This window comes from Macaca mulatta, chromosome 4 (assembly GCF_049350105.2).
Source record: "Macaca mulatta isolate MMU2019108-1 chromosome 4, T2T-MMU8v2.0, whole genome shotgun sequence".
NCBI classification, from domain to species: Eukaryota; Metazoa; Chordata; class Mammalia; order Primates; family Cercopithecidae; genus Macaca; species Macaca mulatta.
Genome location: NC_133409.1, coordinates 126,424,667 through 126,449,199, shown reverse-complemented (window position 1 = coordinate 126,449,199; position 24,533 = coordinate 126,424,667). Strand labels below are relative to the sequence as shown.

The following is a 24,533-nucleotide window of genomic DNA, read 5'->3' as shown; positions in this document are numbered from 1 at the left end:
GAATCTGTGGACTTGGAAAACAAAGTGAACTTCTGTTTTCTTAACAAAACTTTATAGCATGATTTAGACCATGTGCAAGTATAACTTTGGTAAACATAAAAATCAACTTACGAGGATTAAGTATTACAAAAGTACTTTTAAATTTTAAACACTTATCATGGACACAGTGTTAATAATATGATTAGATGTCATAGAAAGCATCTGCTAATAAAAAATCTACATTCCCTCTAGTAAATCACAGAAAAGATTACTTAAAAGGTATGAAAAGCCTCCTTTTAAGTATGGGCCATGTCAGATGTTAAGAAGTTTATTTTATTGCAAAGGTATCTTGAGTGAGTGACTCTGCAAGAAAGTTGAAGATTCTACTAATTTTTCAGTAAATTCAGAAGGAAATTGTATTAGCTCAAATTTTCATGCCTCCCATTCTATCCCCCCAAAATATTTTTATATGCCAAGCACTTACTAGTAAAATGAATTTAATTTATTTCTGTTAGTATATCTATCTACTCTCATGATATTAAAATCTATTCAATTCAGGAAGCATGCTATATATAATGTGTTGTATACAAATACTATACTGCTTCTATTATAGCAATATATAAGATATTAAAATATTTAGTAGGGCTTTATAATGTACATTAAAATTTGGTAGGAAGATTACTAAACTTGCTGTCCCACTAGTTCTTAGCTGATTTTTATTTTAAGATGAGGGGTTTTATTGTATATTTCTGTCAAGATCCAGGAAAGATTCAGTTAAGAGTTTTAGACTGATAGTAAATCTATATGCAGATAGAAAGACAATATTTCATCTCTCTTTTCTCATTCAGAAAATTGTGTGTCACTATTTATTTACACCAGTTTTTATTTATATAAAATTTAGTCATGACAATCTTACATGTTCTTGTTAAGGGTTCCAATTAAACTTTTCACATTATTATTTTGGTGTTTTTTTTCTACTTCTACTGTCATTGTTATGTAATATTTTCACCATAGTCTCTAACTGAGTGCTCTTTATATAGAAGAAATCCATTGTGTTTTTTTTTTAGTCTTATTTCTGCTCTTAGTCATACCAATTAATTTTAGTATCTTTTCAGTTGATTCCTAAAGAAAGCAATATTATCAACTGTATACAGTGAAAACTTGTAGCATTTTTCAAACCTTCAGACCTCTGTTAATTACTGATAGTGATAACCAGCACACTAGTTTGTTTTGCCATCATGCTTCTGTTGTTTGTTTTGCCTTAATGTGGAATTTCATTAGACATAATTTTATTATTAAAATATGTGTTGCTGGCCGGGCGCGGTGGCTCACGCCTGGAATTCCAGCACTTTGGGAGGCCGAGGCAGGCGGATCACGAGGTCAGGAGATCGAGACCATCCTGGCTTACACGGTGAAGCCCCATCTCTACTAAAAATACAAAAATTGGCCAGGCGTGGTGGTGCCCGCCGGAAGTCCCAGCTACTCAGGAGGCTGAGGCAGGAGAATCATTTGATCCTGGGAAGTGGAGGTTGCAATGAGCCGAGATCGCACTACTGCACTCCAGCCTGGGTTACAGAGGGAGACTACATCTCAAATAAATAATTAAATTAAATTAATTTGTTGTTAATTTGTGATAGATATTATTTATCATATGAGTAAATTATCTTTCTATTCCTAGCTCTCTCTCTCTCTCTCTCTCTCACCCGACCCCTTCTCTCTCTCTCTCTCTCTGACTCTCTTTCTTTAATGGGAAACAGAATCAAGTTTTATTGTATGCCATTAATCTCCTATTAACATCATTGGTGTACCAAGATTAGGTGGTTAGAGCAAGCCACTCTGGGTTCAGGAAAGAAAAAGGTTCACTTTCTGTAGAGGATTTGAAAACAATAATATAACCAACTATTAGTCCTTCTGCTTTTTATTATCACCATGCCTCCAGCAATTCTAAAGAGTGTCAAAATACTCCTCCCAGAAAAAAATATGTGTTGAGCAAAGCTGTAAAAAATGCTGTTGTAACTGCTGTATTTTCATAATATGTATGTAAGTTTCCAATTAGCACATTTTTATTATTTATCCTTTAATAAACACTGTATTCTATGGAAGCTAATGTAGAGAACTGCTGGTTATACAGTCAAACCTAATACACATGGGGTAAGAATTGAAGTATGGTTATATTTTTTTCTTTACGATCACTGGGCCATCACTGTTTATATCAAATCTACTGTTTGCTTGCAGGAATATGTAGTACCACATGACTCAGAGACACAAATAGCACCCTAAGTAAGTTCAACCAATTTCAAAACCACTATATACTTCAGAAGTTTTTACCAAATGTAATATACCTTTAATTATTTGTAAGGAAATTTTAGCAAACATTTTCAAATGTAAAAACTCTAGAAAACCATAACAAATCCAAAGAAACAATGACAGACTGCATTATAATTTCTGAAATTGATGGAGAAAAAGGTTTTTATGAATTTCTAACAAATTTCTTTGTGTTTAAGACATTTTCTACTTTTATATATGTTGTTGTGTGCATGAGAAAAACCTCAAAAATAAGATTTAGATTATTTTATCAAGTAGGAGTGAAGACAGATTAGGCAAATCTGGACATTCTGATACTAAACACAGATATATAAAGATCATTTTGATAAAGTCATTGACAAATTTGCAGAAACCTTGGAAATGAAAACTATTTCTTATATAATTGAAGATGTTGATATTGATCAATATTTTTTCATTTCAAAAAAATTAATACAATTTAAGTGTTAATCTAATGTCTCTTTTTTATACTGTATTTTCTTATTTTATTGGCATTCATACACATATATGTATATGTGTGTATATATGCATATATATTTATCATTCAATAAAAATAATTTAATTTAGCCTTATTTTACTAGATTCATTTCACAATTATTGTTGAAGATAATTTTGTCACATAGAGGAGCAAGGTGCTGAAATGATTGGCTCTAAATGCCAAATGTTTTAGGTATGCCATAAATTCAGACCAGTTTCCCAATTTTACCTTATATGCTTCATTGAATTGACAGATTCCTTAAAATTAAATCATCCTTTCATTTCTAGAATTAAAATCAATTGGTAAAGGTAAATGACTCTTTCAAAAGCACTCAATTTCAATTTGCAAGTATTTTAATTTTTTTCCACAGTACTTCTGATTTTGATTTGCAAATAATTTTAAGATTTCTGCCATGCAAAAAGACTCTCTTTTTTATATTTTCATATGCATGTTATGCTAATTTATTAAAAATTACTATGCAGTTTTTCATATTTTAAAAATATTCTGGACCAATTAATGTAGCATTTGATGTGTTTCTTTTTTTCTCTCTCCCCTAAAATGACAAATTTCCTCATCTCCTTTAGAAAACAGAAAAAAACTTTTGATCAAATTTTCAGCAACTACCAATATTGTGTATCTATTTATGTTTCTCATTCCTGGGGTATCTCAATAAGATTTTTAATAAGGTGGGTGGGGCGCGCTGGCTCATACCTGTAATTTCAACACTTTCTTTTTAATTTTTATTATTTTTATTTGTATTCATTTATTTATTTGTATTTATTTATTGTGGGTGAGAATGTGGAAGATCAAGGTGGAAGCATCACTTGAGCCCAGGTAGTCAAGGCTGCAGTGAGCTAGGATGGTGCCACTGCATTCCAGCCTAGGTGTCAGAGTGAGACCCCTCTCTCAAAAGAAAAAAAAAAAAAAAGGCGGATTTTTAATATATTAGATATTAGCATAGCATTAATGTAGTAATCATTAAAGTACTAGAGAATATTTACGTTATTTCCCTTTTCGTTTGTTTGGGATTTTTCTATTTTTATTAAGCTTACCAGAAGTTTGTTGATTACTTGGTCTTGCAAATTAACAACCCTTACACGAATTAATCCTATTGTTTTTGTCTTCTAACTCAGTACATTTTGCTTTCACTCCTGCATGTAGTCCTTCTAGGATTTCGTGGAGTATGTTTAATCCGATGCTTAATTTATCAATATACATGTATTCTAATCTTTTTCTTTTGGTGCCAAACTTCCAAACACATTAATTTATCATACAGTTCTGCCTTGGCTGCTACTTTTATGTTTTGATAAATGTTTATATATTTTTTCAACGTTATTCCTTAAACATTTAATTTCCTCTCAATATAGCTATTTATTTTAAATAGCTATTTTATATAGTTTATGAATACTTGATTGTAAATACGGCATATATCTGCCCCTGTAATTTGCTTTTACCAATGAAATCTACCATTAGCTCTATGCCTTTGACAAATGCAGAATCGGTGATCACCACCACAGTCAAGATACAGAATAGTTCTATTACCTGCTCATGGCTCTTTTATAGTCAATCTTTCACCCTACCTTTAATCCCTGGCAAACACTGATCTGTTCCTATAGCTACAATTTTGCTTATTCCACCATTTCATACAAATGAAATTATACAATATATAGCCCTTTGGGCCTGGTATTTTTCACTTAGCTAGATGTATTGTAGGTTTATGTTTTAGCATTATCAATAGTTCTCTCCTTTTATTGTTGCCAAGAAGTCTAATTCAATGGATGTGTCACTGTTTATTCAGCCACTGAAGGATGTTTAAGTTGTTTCCAGTTTGGGAGAATTATGAATACAATCACTATAAACATTCATGTACAGGTTTTAGTGTGAACCCAAGGTTCCATTTCTCTAGGTAAATACCTAGAAGTGAGATTTGTGTCATAACGGCAAGTATATGTTTAATACTATTTAAAAAATTGTAAGATGTTTCTACGTGGTTGTATTATTTTGCATACCTACCAGCAATTTATATGCATTTTAGTTGGTCTGCATCATTGATGCACTTGGTTTTCTGAATTCGGAGTTTTTTATTTCTTTTTCTATTTTAGCCATTTTTATGATGTGTAGTAGAATATCTCAGTTTTAAGGAGCAATTATCTAATAATTGATAGTGTTGAACATTTTCTTACGTGTTTATTATCTATACTTTTTATACTTTTAAGCTCATATACCACCTGATTAGTGGTGATTTAACTGTTCCATGGAATCTCAAGTCATATTCTCTACATGATTTCATACATATCAATATACTTCAAAGTATAATCCTCATTATGTACCATTTAATTTAATCTTATTAATTGTATTATTTAAGTACATTATTTTACATTTTTACATTTTTGTGTGTGTGTGTGTGTATGCGCGCGCGCTATTATGCAGTATTAACTTTATGGAAAGATTTCATACTACAATTTTGCTTCTACCAATTTTTAGTTACATTTCTAATCATCTTGACCTTATACATTTTAATTTATTACTTTCCATATACAGAGTTGGCACTGCTGGAGCTTTGTAAAGTTTTATGTAGTTCATGATCATAGTGACTTGTTTTGTTCAACGTCATTCAATTTTTGAATCCTATACTTACTAATATAAAATTTTGAAACCTGTTTTCTTCTGCTCATGCTGTTCTGATATACCTTCTTTGATTTACAGTTTATCAAATCACTCAACTGCTGCTTACGTTGCATTATTTTTGCAGTTAACACAATATGTTATTTGAATATACATTAATTGTTGCTTAAATGACATTTTAAAAACTATGCTATTATACAGTATTGAGACTCAAAAAGTTATTACGTATAATTATAAAATGCTTAAAGCTAAGAAAGGTTGGTAAGATGATAAACATGTATAATGAAAACCTATCATTTAGAGACCAGGTTTAGCCAAAACAAAAATGCAGCCATACTTTGGTACTCTTTCATATCCCTTAGAAGTAACTATCAATCTAGAAGATACTAAAGAGGTCAAGGTGCTAAAAGTGGGTTATGAATATCCTATATCACTGTGATCACTTAAATAATTGCTGATGGCAAAAACTTTCAAAACATCTTGAGATTCTGTGAAAAGAAATGTTTTGGCTCAAAAGTCAACCTTGATACTAAAGTATATAATTTGTGGGTAAATGCATGCAATTACAACTCAATTAAAAATAATGTATACATTTATTTAGTAGTCCTCTGCAATCCCAAAATGACAACTTCATTTATTTATTTATTTATTTTATTTATTTTTTTCAGACAGAGTTTTACTTTTCTTGTTCAGGCTGGAGTACAATGGTGCAATCTTGGCTCACTGCAACCTCCACCTCCCAGGCTCAAGCGATTCTCCTGCCTCAGCTTCCCAAGAGCTGGGATTACAGGCATGCACCACCACACCTGGCTAATTTTTGTGTTTTCAGTAGAGACAGGGTTTCACCATGCTGGCCAGGCTAGTTTTGAACTCCTGACCTCAGGTGATCCACCTTCCTCAGCCTCCCAAAGTGCTGGGATTACAGGCATGAGCCACCACACTTGGCCAATACCTTTAAATAGTGTTATAAATGAGGTATTACATCTCTGCCATCCAAATTATTCTTTGCTCATGTATACTTGAGCATTTTATAATTAAATTATAGAAGGTTATTTGAACATAAAGTTATTTAGACCAAATCTATTTGCTTACCTCATTTTAATTCTAAAACTCTAACTCATTGAATATTATAAACACCTCATTCTTCTCCATTTTTTTTCAGCAATTACCTATAGGATGACTTTGAGCAATTATTTTCAAAATAGAATGTTGATGGTATGTTTTAAAAATTCTTAAATATCCGGAAATGTCTTCACATAATTGTTATTTACAAATAATGAGTTGACTGAAAAGAGATCAAGGCAAAAAAAAGGGGGAGGGAAGTAAATAATTATTAATACCTAGCTAAGCATAAGCTGTAAACTCTAAACTCCCCAAAGAGAAAATATAAAAGATTAACAAATCTCAGAAGAAATGCAAATAAAAGAGATATGTTTTAGACTATCAATAATGTAAATACATAAATTAATTCAGGTTTCATTCTGGTAAAATAATACTAACATTTCCACTGGTACAAATAGAAATTGAATCAAATTTACTGAAAAGCAATTTAGTGTATTTTTCAGGAGGCTTAAATGTGTATTTATTGCAGCACTATTTACAATAGCAAAGACTTGGAACCAACCCAAATGCCCATCACTGATAGACTGGATAAAGAAAATGTGGCACATGTACACCATGGAATACTACAAAGCCATAAAAAAGAATGAGTTAATGTCCTTTGCAGGGACATGGATGAAGCTGGAAACCAACACAGGAATAGAAAACTAAACACTGCATGTTCTCACTCAGAAGTGGGAACTGAACAGTCAGAACACATAGACACAGGGAGGGGCACATCACACACTGGGGCCTGTCAGGGGGTGGGGGACAAAGGGAGGGAGAGCATTAGGACAAATGCCTAATGCATGTGGGGCTTAAAACCTAGATGATGAGTTGATAGGTGCAGCAAACCACCATGGCACATGTATATCTATGTAACAAACCAGCACGTTATGCACATGTACCCCACAACTTAAAGTAAAATTTTAAAAAAAATATTTTAAAAGTATAGGATGGCAAGTGATTTAGCAGTGATACTGAAACACTGGTTAGTTTCAATAATCAGTGTTTCTGGGTTCATTTTCCTCAGGAACTCCTCAATGTAATTCTGTGTAATTGCATCAAAACAATCACACCTTTTGCTCTAATAATTTGTTTTCTAAGAACAGACTCTAAAAAACTGGTCAGGAATGTTTATAAACACATGAGTAAAGATATCTATTGCAACACAGCAAACAATAGTAAAAGCTAAAAAGATTGCATGCCCAATAATAAAATACTGTTTATGCAAATGACAATGAATTGTCTGGCTGATATTATTCAGTCATCAAAAATATATTCATAAGGAGAAAATGAACAAATGAGAAAACCCAAAAGCATAAAAATCAAGAATTAAGTAAGGGTACAACCTTACATAAACAGGTCAACTCTACAAAAAGGTATAAAGTATAAAAGGAAATGTACAAAAACATCAACAATAATTGGCCCTAGATATTGGAACTGCAACTTTTTCCTGCTCCTTTTTAATTTGACATAAAAGTGACTACAATGTCAATGAATTAAAGTATAATAACTTTCTGTTTGCTGTATTGCCAGAATGGCTTTTATAAACAGTGTTTCTCCATAAAGGAATGTTTCTCCCAAATACCAATGATCAATCATGTGAAACCCTATAACCTATATCCTCCTTGCAGAGATTCATAATACTCATTAGCATAATGAACACACTGAGGAATCCTGTCCTGGAAACATAAAAACCGATTGAATTAGTTTCTTTGCATAGTTCAAATTTATTTGGCCACATAATTTCAGACAACCCCTCTTAAAAGGACAGAGAAATGTTTTGGTGGCTCATGCCTATAATCCCAGCACTTTGGGCAGCTGAGTTAGGCAAATCGCATAAGCACAGGATTTGAGACCAATCTGGGCAATATAGGGAGACTTCATCTCTAAAAAATATTTTAAAAATTAGCCAGGCATGGTGGCATGGACCTGTAGTACCAGGTGCTTGGGAGAATGAGGTGGGAGGATTGCTTGAGGCCAGGAGGTGGAGGCTGCAGTGAGCCAAGATCACACCACTGAACTCCAGTCTGGGTAACAGAGGAAGATCCTATCTCAAAAAAAAAAAAATTTTAAGTAATGTTTTCAATGAAATTCATTTTAGGAAACCCTGACAAAGAACTCTGATTAAAAAGAGTAAATGATTGAAAGTGGACAAGAGATTGGAATATAATTATAGTTAAGCACCTGCTTTATCATATGTCAATGAAGTTAGTCTAATATAAATTAAATAAAATGTTTGACCTATTCATAAGTTCATCTGACTTCCTAAGTATGTCTCAGACTGAATAATTAGAAATCAGATATTAAGATCCTTCACACTTCTAGCATTACAATAGGGCCATTGGTAGATTGGGTACGAGTAGCTAAAGGTAAAGAGAGAGAGAGAGAGATAAAATAGAATTTTTAAGAAGCAGCAGGTGATGTACTAAATGCTCATTTTTACTCTTAGCTACCTCTTGTCTTGCTTTTCAAAGCAGAGATTAGTTTTCAGTGTTATAACTAAAAGTCAGTATGTTAACAACTGTACCTGCTTTTTATAATTCGTTGTGTGGTTCCCTCTGTTTGGTATTGAGAGCTGAAGATAGCCAGGTCTGAAATGTCCTCATGTACTTCGCATTTTGCTTTGAGAAATTTTGTAGCTCCAGAAATATTTTCTTTTGGAAAAAAAAAAATCCCAAGTCCTTACCCTTTAATTCATAAGATACAAAAGGAGCAGAAAAAATATATTTAGCTTTTGTGTGATACAGGGGCAATGAGTGAGCTATGGAAAAAAACTCACTTTACACATGCAAGAGATTAGGGCTGTAACTGCTACAAATCAAAGGATGCGTATTAAATACGGGATGTTATTAAATATTATCTATAACACAGAGGAGTTTCAGTCATGACTAGCAGGATGAAGCAGAAGTTATCTGTCAGTTTCTAGCTGCAGCAAGCAGTAGGAGATTCCTAACTTGTAAGCTGTAGATGTTCCTGAAGCCCAAATTTCCACTTTAGTAAGTTTCTACTAATTCGCTGGTCAATCCCAATTGGGTCATGGCAAGGCATACTTAGAGGCATGGCAGCCCTGCTTATATGGCCTTCTAGACTGGCCAGCAGGTTGGAAATCATCCAGCATCCAAATAAACTCACTATTACTTTATTCCAATCTCCAACCACTTCTTTTAAGGCCTATTACTGTTTGCAACTTTGATATTTTACCTCTTTTCTATTTGGCCAAATGTTAATCTTGTTTATGCCAAATCTGTCTTTTAAAAGTGGAAATCAATAACACAGATCAACCTTTCCACTCCTTAGTACTGACCAGTTAGATTGCATGTCACAAAGGTCAGTATCCTTGGTGTCTGCAAAGTGCTTCTTTTCCTGTTTCATGAGTATTTGCCTCCTGTGGAAGGCCAGCAACACAACTCATCTATCAAAAACCCGTAACAGTTGAACTCCAGGGAGAAGACTCTTGGTAAACTCATTATTAGAGACTTTCTTCTAAAATATTATTATTTCATTTTGTGACATTTTATGTCCATTACTGATGAAGTGAAAACAGTGCAAATTCAATATATAACATGGTGGAAAATATATAGAACTTTAAAAAGAATTCAAGCAATATCCCCACAACAGCAGTCTTCTCAATAGCACTGACAAAGGCAGCATAGCATATCAGTGAAGAGCTTGAGCTCTGAATCCAGTTCCTCCTCTTACAGGAAGTAGGACTTTGGACAAAGGACTTCAGGGTCTCTATTTCCTCATCTATAAAATTGAGTGACTTTATGAAAATGTAAAATGTTAGCACTTGAAATGCTATTTGCATGCTCTCTTGCACATCATAAGCACTATGCTAGCTGCAGCAAACAGAATATCCACTAGAGAAGAAATCATTACAGTCTTAACTTCTTCCACTTCTATTATTTCACTTTTATGATAGAATGCTTTGTTGATGTGAATTGATAGATGAACACTAACAACTGTGATGGTGTACCAGTACACTTATATCCGTATTTTGATGTAATTTTTACTTCACAATCACAGTAAACTGTCAGGAAAGAGTAAGGAAGTCATAGAATATTGATCAATTTTTCTCGACAATCAACTTGAAGTAATCATTGCCCAATCCCCAATACTGTAAGTAGATTCAAGGAAATGTATGAAAGTGGTCCTTATACTAATTCTCAGAATCCCCTTTTATTTCAATGTATAATTGTATCTCCATTGACTCTCATTATATCCTGAAACTATATTATGTTCAATGTATAAAGTAACAAAGTAAACACTTTATACACTCTTGTTAGCAGTAAAACCTGGAGGAAAATCTTTATCCATCACAATTGAAGAAGTAAGATACGGCTAGGGGTCAAGATTTAGACAGCTCCGACAACCTAATTTTGAAAAATTGTATGCTCTTGTATCCTTATTTCCTGAATACAACACAAATAATGAATGTTTGAGCCACACTTATATTTTGGAATGTACAATTAGCATCCAGTGTAAAACATAAAACCTTCTTTTCGGATATTTCCTTAAAAGTCACTGCAGCCTCCATACTAATAATTTCCCAGAGCTATACGAACAGGCTTCTAACAGACTCTTCAAGTTTTGCTGCAATTTGGTTTTACCTTTGCTCAAGTCTTTTTAGACTAAATGGCTTCCATAGGTTCTGTCAGCTGGTAACAGGCTTTAAAAAAAAATTCTTTAAAGGGATTTTTTGTTAGTGTTTTTAATTTTACTTGGTGCTAGATTTTTGGTGTGATTTATTTAAAGTATGTGACATTGAGCAAAGAAAAAAAAATCCTGGCACAAGAATGAAGGATTTTGGGCCTGGACCTGGCTCCTTTGCCCTGTGATCTTGGCAGTAAAACAGGCACAGTCTTTTGCACAGTGTCTGGCCCAATAGTAGGTAGTCAGCTTTTATTTGTTAAATGACTGAATGAATGACCTTTCAGAACTCCAGTTTCCATAGATGTGTGTTGTGGGATCATATCTACTTCCTTGAGTGCTATATACTGCAGTAATTTAGATCAAACCACCTAATGTACATAAAGGCGCTTTTAAAAAATGTAAGCCATTATTACTATTGTTGTTAAAAATTGTATACTTTTTAATTTCTCTAAAAGTTGGTTAATAAAGCAAAGAATAATGGCAAAGAATATAAAATCTGTCACCAGAGCATGGCTCCGGTAATGATTCCGCCATTTACTAGCTGGGTGACTTTTGTAAGTTATTTACCCTCTGAACACCCTCAATTTTTACATCAATACATTGACAGAAAAATATTTACCCATGGAATTAAATGTGGATACACTGAAATAATGCATAAAAATCAGAGTCCAGTCTCTGTCACGGGAACTACATTTATTGTTGTTATTGTTCCTTTAATTATCACTGCTACAATTATACTATGAAATTTTATATACTATAAGGAGCCACATAATGACAATGTTTAGATCAACACAGATCGTATATACAACACTGGTCTCATAAGATTATAATGGAGCTGAAAAATTCCTATCATCTAGTGACATCATAGCCATCATAATGTAGCACAACCAATTACGTATTTTCAGATATGTTTCCATAAATGCTTACCATGGTGTTATGACATCCTACAGTATCCCGTGCAGTAACATTCTACAGAAGTGTGTAGCCTAGGAGCAATAGGCTTTACCATCTAGCTGGGGTGTGTAGTAGGCTATGCCATCTAGGTCTGTGTAAGTACACTCTGTGATATTGGTACAGTGATGAAATCATCTAAAGAAACATTTCTCAGAATGTACATCCCCATTTTTAAATGATGCATAACTGCAAATGTATCACACATACAAAAAAAATGGCTCTCTTAATTATGATAAATAAAATTATTCCTCAATGTAAATTATGGAAGAATGATAACTTTTAATGTAAAGTGTAAAGAGAAAAACCTTAAATGGTGATTTGAATATATCAATAAATATGTAGTTGGAATGTGTATACTTATTTTAATAACTTTACCCATCACAATTAAAAATCTAGCAGTGATTATCAGTACAATTTGAGTATGTCCTCTCCTAAGCTCATGTTGAAAGCTGATTCCCAATACGGCAGTGTTGGGAACTGGAACCTCATGAAAGGTGCTTGGATTATGAAGGCACTGCCATTATGAATAGATAAATGTCATCTTGTGGGAGGGAGTGAGTTTTTGCTCATCTGGGAATGGATTAGTTCCCTTGAGAGCAGGTTGTTATAAGCCCAGTCTCTCCTGCATATCTCTGCACAGACTCACATTCCCTTCCACTTTCCACCAAGAGTTGAAGCAGCACGAGACCCTCATTGGATGGGCTGCCTGATCTTAGATTCCTCAGCCTCCTGAATCATAAGCCAAACAAACTTGTCCTTATAAATTATTCAGTAGCAGGTATTGTGTTACATCAACACAAACAGACTGAGACATCATATTAATGGCTTATCTTTCAGCATTTTATTAAATAATGAGAAAACAGTAAATCTATGCTTTCCCACTCAATATATTATGAAATATCAAAAATCAATGTGATGATTTTTACAATGTGCATCCTGTAATAGAAGATGTCCACAGTTTATGTATGGCCTTTTGTGTGACTTTGGAGACCAAACAAATACATTTTCATCACGTTTAAAACATTATAAGTTATTATATTATAACAACTCAAGAAAATTAACAAAAATATTTAACAGCCTCATCTGGAAAAAAAAAAAAAACCCCAAATAGTCGAGGAAAGTCACAATACTTAAGGCTGAATGGTATTATGTAGAAACAAAATTATAATAATGATTTAAATAGTAATGAGAATAGCTGCAAGTTATAAATCATAAATTCAGACATGATTTGGGTTACAGACGATACTAAAAGCTCCAAGATTGAAAGATTATTTGAACAGAGTGACCTTCCTGCTTAGAGTTTAAAAGTTTATACACCTAAATTTTCATCATGAATCAACTTCTTAAAAATTAAAACCCTCAAAATGAGTTGACTTATGAAAATAAGCATTAAAAACTTTTTTTTAACATTCTTTCAAAGGGTTCTTTATAGAGTGTCCATGTCTTTACAACCAAATATCTTCTAATTGTATATTACTGCCTTGGCTTCTAATCAGTTTCCCCTTCTCCTTAACAAGCAAGGAAATGGAACAGGTAATATCTAAAATTAAAGTAAAACCATGGAGTAGTTCTAGGACTCTGACCAAAGGTAATATGAAAAGCACCTTTCAGCAGCTAATCACAGAAAATGTTGCTTTTGGGTCCTCAGAGGAAAGCACCACAATCCGTCTCATGAAGGCTCTGCCACAGACTGACCTTTTCCAAAGCACCCTGGTGGGGGAACAGAGTACATCAGCTGTCCAACTTGAAGAAAGAGTCAATGAAATTCAAAGTTTTTCTTTCAGACAGAGGAAAAATTATGTGCATAATGTTTCAGAATTTCAGCAAGGCATTTATTTGACGAAGTCTGGTAGGCTGAACGTAGATTTCCTCTAACATTAGATCTCCATAGTATATTCTAGTAGAAATAGTTGTAATAGCAGGTGACACCATTAATTATTTGTCTCATGTAGACTCAAAGGTCTAGGACCTCACCTTACACAATCTTAACTCCAATTCTCTATTATGAGCTCCACTTAGATGCGGAAATAGTTTCAACAAAATGAAATGGTTTGCTCAAGGATACACAGCTGGAATTCAAACCAGTCTGGCTCCAAAGCCCTAACACTGAAACCCTACTAAAACAGTTAAGGGAGAACCAAGTGACCCTCCTTCACCCAGAGCGAAGAATACATCTACACAAATTTTGATATAAAGCATATTTAATTAATAACCTTCATTTCTTCCCCACTAGATAAGTATTTTGTGTCTGCATCAAGGTTATTTGCAGAAGAGGCTACACAATTTCTGAGTTGCACCCTCTCTTCCTCTTTTAATAATTACATAAGTGAAATTGCCAACTGTAGCAACTTTGATGGAAAACACAAACTGGTACTGGAAAGGAGTTGTTCTATTCAGTATTTCTCTGTGATTGAAGGGCAGGGAGTGGCTCTGGCCTCAAGGTTTAGTGCTTGATTATTTATGAGAACTAAATAGCTGACATACCTGCTCCACTACTAAATTCTGCCTCTGAGTCACAGGAGCTCTGCCAGAGGAGAATAAAGGTAGCAAAGAAGAAAGACAATAATCCCTATCTACCTCATTCTAACATTATTTTTGCCTGCAACATTAACTATGGAATGCGAACACTGCATGTGAGAATATCATATGATTCCACTCAGAATTCAATAAAGCTCTAACACACAGTCATGGATCATTTCAGGAGGTATAACATACAATTGAGAATAAACAGGGATTTGAAAAATATATTGCTCTTCATTTTGCTCTACATATCTGCATATATTCTGCTCATTCCCCTACTGAATTTTTTCATTGGCAATTGCAGTCCACAGTTCATATTGTGATCTGAAAGCGCTACTTTTCCTTGTTTTAGGGGGTTTTGTTTTCTGGGTAATTTTTGTTTTTTAATTTCAATTTTCTCTAAAATGGTTTTAATATATCAGCTGAAATTATTGACCCAAACACAATTGAAGGATTTTTTTCAGCATGCCATGCTTATATTTACCACTTTATTTCACCAACTCCTGAAGTAGTTCTCTCTCACACTAAATTATTATTCTCTTGAATTTTATTATAAATTAACTAAGACAAAGATTAACATATATATCAGTAACTTGCACTGAAATTGAAGTAATTCTAGAACCCTTGCTGACTAAACAACCAATGTTTATCTACTTGTGCTGAATATCTTCCATTTGTACCTCAAGATCCACTCTTCACATTTCCCTATTCTGCTATTCTCACCAAGAGACTAACTTTTAGGAACCTCACCAATGGGTTCTGTGGCTCTCTGGCTTTCAGTGAGGGTGAACCAAGGGAAGACCAAAACATATAGTCTGGGTGTTTATCCCCTGGTATCTGTACCCCTCCCTGCTGAGTATGTAGGGATTAGATGCATGGCATCTTTCTCCTAATGCCACAGTTTCTATCAGGGCACCTTCCCCACATATCTCTCCTCTGAGCTTTCTGGTAACTATGCCCCCTACCCAGGAGTAGTGAAGGCTACCCTGCCATCCCAAGATACTATATGATCCCTTGTTTTGCCGCAACAAAACAAAACAAAACCTCTGCCCACAACACTATAAACATTATAACATTACTTAAACTCTCCTAAATGATTCAGTTTGCACATTCTGTCTCTTTTCTTTTGGGAACGCTGATACATCTCAGTGGGTGGGGCAGGCAGGGAGTGATGAATGGGACATGGTTTCTGTTGCCACAACATGTAATCAAACATGTAGGACTAGCCTCACGGGCAAGTGACCGGTGCACAGGGCCCTGGGCTTAGAAGGTCCCTGCTCTTGGTATAATGCTCTGCTGCCACCATCTTGAAATTCTTAATAATTTTTGAACAAGGGGCTTGCATTTTCATTTTCATCAGGGTCCACAGATTATGCAGCTGCTCCTGCAAATTCTCTCAACATTCATGGAGTTGAGATTTGCACTTATTATCTTATTATCTACACTTCATCTTTAGATAAGGAACCAGAGGCACAAATAATTTAAATAATTTGCTCAAGTTCATGCTGCTAGTAAGCATGTAATATGGGATTCCAATCCAAGCATTCTGGCTTCCTGTATACTACTCTACTTCTGCGATGGAATCACAGAAAAGAAAGCAATTAAATTTAATTTATAATTAAACTTTAAAGTCATGTGAGCAGTAATATGCCATGAACTTAAGATTCTGGAGATGGCTGTGTCTCCTATATAGAAAGGGTAATCACAGAGTCAGAACAGAGACAGAAAATCTGCCCAACAAATAACACGGAACTTCTCATCTCATTAGAGCATTAAAATAGCTGAAGGATTGTGTACGTGTTAATAAATCTTTTCTTGGTTTAGACATGTCTTATAGTCCTGCATAAAATCTAAGCAGGATTTACATCTGTTGATCCTGACTTTTTAAAACTATTTTCTTTATTCCTAACAACTCCAGGAAACCTGTTTAACAAGAACAATAAAAGTTGCTAAAATTATTTTCTAGAAAGAAATTGAACAAACACAATATCGAAGACAAGGATCTTCATTGTCTTAGAAGTCATAAAACAGCACAATCTCCAGTTTAATTTCAACATCCAAATATTCAGAATTATACAAGGTTTTGGTTTCTAAGAGTTATGTAATATGTATTTAATTCACTGCCTTCCAAGTTGAGGTTAATGCATTCTTTTTGATTTATGGGTTTTTGTTTTGTTATTGTTGTTATTTTACTCCCCAAACCACTAAAGACCTTTCTTACTAATCTACAAATAGTCTTTTTTTTTCTCTTTTTAAACACTGTATATTTTAATAGATTTTGTTTCTGCCTTTTAAAATTCTCATTTATTCACAACTTCTTGGGCAAGACTCATACAAACTAGAGGTTACTACTACTTGGTTGTGCAGATTGTTTTAAACATCTCTGAAAAAGTCAGGTGAATACTCCACCATTATTTTTATCTTACTCTCAGACTGTGAGCTGAATCTTAAACATCCCAATCTGACATCAAAATCAAAACAGATCCCTTTTCCCCCTAAATAAATGAGCTGTTTGTCAGGGCTGACTAGTGTGTTTTAAAGGATATCTTAGCCAAGGGTATTATTTTAAGAGATGAGCAAATGGGAAACCCCACAGTCCAGCCAATAAAATATGAACTTAAGGTGCAAAGAAGCACTCATAAATATTACTTAGAACAAGGGATTCATTGTTTCTCTCCAACCCTTTCAGTGGTTCCTCTGATCTCAGCCCCTCTCCTGTGCGTCAGGGAAGCCTCTTCCTTTAACCTGTGGTTTTTTAAAGCTGAGCTACTACATTATTTATGACTGTAAATGTGAGTAGCCTGTCTGTATGCTCCTTGTACACACATACTGAGACAACCCCCCTCCTTCCCCACTTCGGTATTTTAGTGTGTAAGGATGAAAGGGTTTTCCCCTCGAGCTGATGTGGTTGGGGATGTTGAATTAGCTGCTGTTCAGTATGAGGTAGACTGAGGATTTCCCAGCACCTCCTCCACCTGTACAACTCAAAAACCAGCCTTTAATGACTCATTTCATTCCTTTTCTTTCTTTCAGGCTCTTTTTCCAAAATATTTTATTTCTTTCTCTGTCTCATCCTTATTCCTATATGCCTCTAAATCCTACTCTTTGTCTCTTTATTCTTTCTCATTATCTCTTCTCAAAACAAAATTAATCTCTTCATGGAAGTGACAGAATATTAAGGATAATATAAGCAAAAGTTTTTTATAAACTAAATAGGACTGGCATGTTTGATGAGTGTTATTTTTGTTCGATGTTGATTTCTTTTTCTTTCTTTACTTTTCTTGAAATTTTCCCTTTTAAATGTTATTTTATAAAATAAAGGCAAAACACAATTAAATTCTGTCAATGGGATCCTTAGGGAGAGATGAAGAGGCAAAGAAGAATGGGATGATGGAGAAACAATTACAGGGGATGGCAAGAGCCAGGGCAGCTCTGGTGCCCTGGGGAGCTTTTCTCCCAGTGGGTGGAGGCTGCAATTGGCACGTCATAACCTTTTCCTCCTCAACTGGAGAGAAAACAGGAGAGTGTACCTCAATTCTCAAACTGTAACTAATTGATTTTCAACTAATTTAAGCCTCTAGCAAACCAGGACCAAAGGCAGACCCCAGGAAGGGTGGGAGTGGTAAGGAGAGGGGTGCCAAGAGTGCCTGGGGCTACAGAGACACAGAACAAGGAGGAAAGGCCAAAAATTGCTGGGATGAGAAGGGAGGAGGGAGAGTGGTGATATTACAGAAAATGGAAGAATGAAAGGGAAGGAGTCAGAGGTGGCGGCTGAGGCAGTCCCAAGTCCTCCTTAGTTCCAGCTAATACGTCTCATTAATCATTAAAATTTGATATTTGTAAGTAACCATTACAATTTGCAAAAAAAAAAAAAAAAAGCATTTAATTAAACTATGATTATAACTATCTCCGGCAACCCTGCATGTGTCTGTCATGCCAGTCACTTGATAATCAATCATCTTTAAAGGAGAAAAAGAATCCTGTTGGTCACGATTATGAATGTGAAGGGTTGTTGAAGAAGAGAGAAAAAGGTCTCCACACTCAGCAATATTTTTCTCTTCAAAAGTTAAAACTTTTACAGAATGATTGTTGCTTTACCCATTATTAGCATTAGTTACTCCAGGCATAATTTATGAATATGTACTATAATGGCTTTAGATTATCTTTCCTTCCAACCCATCCCCCTTCAAAAAAAACTTCCATGTGTTTATGGGTGTGTTTATGTTGCACAAGTGTTAATAACTGTTGAAGAGACTACATCGATAGGCATCTTTAGGCAGATTTGTATATAAATTCCTTTCCACTGGGCACTTGATTCAGCCAAAAACAACAATAAATTATCAATGATGCCTTTCAAATCTGTCAACTGAGAACATAAGCATTTTTTCCTTCCAGTACCAAGAGAACTTAATGATTAGGGTAAGTAGGCAAAAAAGGATTAAAGTTTTTGAAAGCGTTTTTTCTTTCATGATAACATACTAAGTATGTTCTCATATTTAAAAAATTTAACAGCACATTTAAATACTTTTATGCTTGGAATTAAAACATCTTCTTGAAATATATCTAAGAGAAAAACCATTAATAAACTCAAAGTTCAACTTTTTCCAGAGGAATATGTAGATACAAAGAATAATATAAAAGTAATTTTCCTGTTTTTACTGTTTTTTACTTCCTCTAAAACATCTAGTGTTATGTCATTGTGGGGACAATGTCATCAAGTAATCAAAATTGGCTTCTAACTAAAAGATCTTAGAAATACACTACATGTTTTCTTTGTGTAAACAAGAGATAAATATTGTAAGCAAGTTATCTAATCATGCCTTTAACTTGTGTTGGTATTTAATACATATACTAACACTTATCACTTTTGACAAAAAGATGGTTAAAAAAGAAAACTAAACAGAAAGACATTATTATTAACAAAATAATGTTATATTGACTAAGCAAAAATTCCACCGACATTCAACAGTTTTAGGGAAAAAGCAAATAATTCAACCTGTAAAGTTTAATACTATGAGACTGATAAAAGTGGCCTAAGAATAATGAATATGATAGAAAAAATATTTCTCTTCACACAACTAATATTTTATATTCATTTCTTCAAAATAAACAAGTCAGTAAAATAAAGGTTAAAATGATGTTTTTGGTTTCACATTCAGATGTTTGCATGCCTCAGGCAATTTATTTACATTTTATTTTTCTTTTAGTAAATTCAAATCTATTTTTCACTTATGAACATAAAGCTAATCTCATCTGAATTTTAAACAGTGGGTATTTTGTTAAACATGATTCTGAGTTTGGGTTAAGCTTAATTGTTCTTCATGACCAAAACGATGTTGAAAAAAGAATTTCTGAATGAAAAGGTAACTGTAGAAAATCCGTTATTTGACTTGAGAAGGACAACACACAAGCATTTTTGAAAAGGATGCTACTAGATCCTTTTCATATAATTCTTCTAATTATGGGAAATGTCAACAGATTCTTTTCACATATTTAAATATCCAGGTGACTTCCTCAATACAAATCCCTTGACTATTACTAACGTGACTCATTTGTACTTAGTCTCAGCTATATGCATATATTTTAAGATACTGAAAAAATAAAATCTAATCCTTTTTAGTTTTATAAGAACATGAAATAAACTACAGGTAATATTTGCTAATGGATATTACATTTAAAATGCACTGACACTCTTATTGCAGCTAATAATGTTATTACACTTTCACCTTTTCTGAGTATGCTTATTTATTTGATTATAAAAGAAATGCAAAAGTTAAAGCATTTTACTAAGTAGTGATCGACTATAAGTTTTGGATTTATTAGAAGGCATGATCCAAGGATAATTAAACTGTTGTTTAATTTTCCTTAAAGTCTACCAAGAAAAACTCACCTAGTGTCAGAATCAGTTTGTCAGTAATTTCATGTAAGACAGTTTGGAATTATTAAATAAAGAAGAAACAATAGCTTGTTATTGAGTATAAAGTACTACTCAGCAGTTCAAGCATGATAAAAATAAATACACAATTTCTCTAAAGCTTATAACTAACATTGTTTCTCTAGAGTCTAATGAATAATTGTATTTCTTCATATAGGCAATAAGCTAATAAACTGCTATGTTATTATAATCTGAACAATGTAACTAAAATGTCATTTATTTTTAAATGTGTTTCTCAATAATAAAAAAGTTCTAGGAATCAACGAATAAAACTATTATTTGTTTTGACTTTCTTACTCTACGTAGATTTATAAAAAATAAACACGTGAATTAAAAAATCATGCTTACACTTATCTTGTAAAGGATCAGAACAATTCTAATAAAATATGACATTCATGACTGAGCTATTGTTTATTAAAATATGTAACATATATATGCTTCTTTGTCAGATTTTAGATGATATGACCTGATTTTCTCAATGATTTATGAATATATAAATTTTGCTAGATTGAAATTTTTCTACTAAAATATTTACACTACTTTAAATTCTTGAATAATACTTTAGAAATGTTACAAAGCAAAACGTACCACAAGCTACGTTTTCATGTCCCTTATACTAGGTAAAAGCAATCAAATTAACTTGACATTAAGCTATATTTTAAACGCTAAAAAGTTCCATGTGAAGTCTGTTAATTATATGTAGAAGAAAAGGCCTCCAGGACACCTGATTACTGCAACAAATGATGACTTACTCACTTAATAATGAGAGCTTTGTCTCTAGTAACATAAAACATATGATTTATTAAGTACCTTATCCTTCATGCTAGGATTGCTAAGAGCAAATGAGCAGAGTATATTAAGCAACATATATTATAAAAGCATTCATATGTTATTAAGATTTGTTGATAATCTGACTTTTCAAAGAATATTTCCTTTGAGATGTTACATGAGGAAGTTTTTAATTAAGTGTTTTATAAAACATGTTAATTTTAAGTCAAAGCAGATTGCATTTGTAAAACAAAGTTCTAAAAGCTATAACATCATAAAGTTCTCAATTCTTCCCAGTGGATTAAATTTGTTGATAGAATTTTTAATCTTCAAAAATAAAATACATTCGATGTTATTTTCCTTTGCCTGCCAGAAGAGAGTAAATTTCACCTTCGATTTTTACTAAAACATTTAAAGAAAACAACAGCCCTTATAAGATCATTTGAAATTGGTAATCCATAATATTATTGTGAGAGGGAATACTGGGAACTAAATTATCATTTGACATTATCAGTATTTAAAATCCATCATGAAATACCAGCTATGACTAAGACATAATTTTAAAATGTTCTCACTGATATTGTTGTGGTTTACAGAAAATTACAATTAAATATTTTATCTCATGTAGAAGGAAAATTTTGTATAGATAAAGACCCCTAAAGCATGTTTTACATTTTTCTTGCCTGTGAAAAAAATCAAGTAGGTAGAACATACTTTACACATTACAGTTAAGAACTGTTAGATTGAAACTTTATTTCTGAAATATTTATTATAGAATTTCAGAATCCATTCCTTGATTCCTTGATAGTAATCTTTTATGGTGCTATTCGATCTTGGTTAATTTTACATCTATATTTTTACAGTAGTTGCTTCCCCTAGATGAGAGATTTTTAAGTAGTATGTGAATATATACTTATACGTGCTTTAAATCACTTAAAAAAAAAGTGGTTCAGAATGTCACTTTTACTTTCCCATCTGTAAGTGCTCGTTTCTTTTTTTTATTTTTACCCATAGCATAGCTATCCTCATAAATGTCCCTGTTTTTAGACTATTGCCTTTGCATTCATATATTTAAGTGAGGTTGAAATTTTAACAAGATCTAAAAAGACCCACACTATCAGTGTTTAAATTTAACTATTCATATTAAATATATATACATATATATGACTTTTTGCCTAAGGCAAAATCTTACATAGCATGAATGAAAGAAACAAAACAGAAGCTAAAGAGGAGAGTTAGAGAAAATGACTTTATATAAACATGACCACCTACCAAGCAGCTCCTTTACTATTAGGAAAAACTTCCACTTTGTAATAACATAGATTAACAAACAAATGAACAACATACCTAAGTTGACAAAGCTCATGACCATGTCAGCATCATTCAGAAAGTTGGTATCATGGAGGCTGGCTAGAGGAGGACTCTGGGTGGTCAGAGGAGTCGTCCGAGATAACTGTATGCGACGAGGATACCCATTGGGAGAGGCTGGGTATCCCTTTCTTGCCCCTCTGGTCTCTTCTGCCAGGGATGCCCTTACTGAGTACTCCGACTCTTCAGGATTTTCTTCATTGGTCATGGCATTGTAGAGGTCCAGCATAAAGAGAGGTGCAGAGGATGCTTGCTTTCCAGGAGAAAATGGTCTGGGTCTGTGAGGCAAACCCAAGATAGAGAGAATTTCCCTTTGTATTTCCCGTCTTTCGTGGTTCCGTAGTCTTCTATAAATAAAACTGGAGTGAACATGATTGTCTCCCAAACCTCCTTTTGCATAACCCACCAGAACCCAGCAGCTCCAGAGGAAACCCACAATACCCTTAAGTAAAAATACAGTCAGATGCATTTTTGTCCAAAAGCAAAAGTTGATATTTTTAGTCCTTCTTGTCCTCTTAAAAAAAAAAAAAAAATCTAAGTTTCTAGGAGGTACACTTTCCCAGTAGCTGAAAAAACAAATTTACCTATTTTTCATGACAGTGACATTTCTGAGCACAACATCCTCACTGATTTTCCTTTCCTATTTTAAATATTTTGGAAAGTGTCAAGAGTAGTTATTTCTAAGAAAGCTGAAACTCAGATTTCCAATTATCCACAGTTGTTAAGAGTTTTTGCTGCATTGATGTAGCAGAAGACGACTAATATTATTTGATCAGATGACCTATGCATTCCTATATGAATTTATGATAATCAGGCCTTTGGTATTTGAATTAACAAAAGTTGATCTTCTGATAAACTGTAGTTCCCAAAGTAATCTTCACTTGCTCTTGAGTTCTTCTCAACCCTTGAGCTCTTTCCAAAACAAATCCTGATTTCTCAATCACAGATCTATGCTGATCTGCACCTTGGTGTTGGAATATATATCTGTCCGGCAGCTTGGTGATAACTTTAACATCTTTTGTGTCGTCTTAGTGTAAAATAATACTCTAGGTTGTACTATTCAAGTAAATGTGTTTCCCTGAATTTACTTGAAATCCTTCCTGTAAGTCCATTCAATCCCTTTCTCCTTCTTACTGTTAATTCCACCTCCAGCAGGCACAAATATACCAGCCCTCTTCAAGAGAGATCTAAAGAGTAATGTAAGCACAACCCTGCTGGGAAAGAAGAGGCTTCTCATTGTAATTTGAAACTGGTAAAGCAAAAAGAACTTAACCCTTTTGCTACCAGAAAAGTCTCCATTTTCACAATTTTATAACCACGCATCTAACATAGAACGGTGATGCATGGGGCATACAAATTCTAGGGGAAATAAAAGGCAGTTTTCAAGTAGTACACTGAAAATTTTGCCATCCATTTTACGTAGTACTTCTTTAGATCTTTTTTTTCAATGACATGTACTTAATACACTTCTGTATTAAGTCTCAGGTTGTGCCTAAGTTAGCTTGATGAATCTCAGTTCTATATTTGAGATTATTTCTAGCTTTTGTATGTCATTAAAATGCACTTCTTAAAAAATAAAAGGATGAGTTGTAAATTGAGGTTAATTCACTGTTTCTTAATGACAGAAAATCCTTTTAAAATAAAATACAGCAGAGAATTAATAACTAATAAATATATTCTAGCTGCCAAAATGGTTGTTGTAATAATTCAATAACAATGATTAGATAACCTAGCTTTAAGTGTCTTTAAATATTAAAATTTTAAGCAGAAAGTTGAAATACAAATATCCTAAGATGTAGTGTCATGATTCATAACTTTTAAGTTATT

General features: G+C 33.5%; 1 protein-coding gene across 1 annotated transcript in view; it reads right to left on the bottom strand.

The window, feature by feature from the left end:
* Nucleotides 1-23,924, bottom strand: part of BMP5 (bone morphogenetic protein 5) — a 122,986-nt gene extending 99,062 nt beyond the window's left edge. The window contains exon 1 of the mRNA XM_001109809.4: nucleotides 22,686-23,924. Coding sequence (XP_001109809.1) covers nucleotides 22,686-23,175 — 490 coding nt within the window. The 5' untranslated portion in view covers nucleotides 23,176-23,924. The remainder of the gene's footprint in view (nucleotides 1-22,685) is intronic.
* Nucleotides 23,925-24,533: the final 609 nt, after the last annotated feature.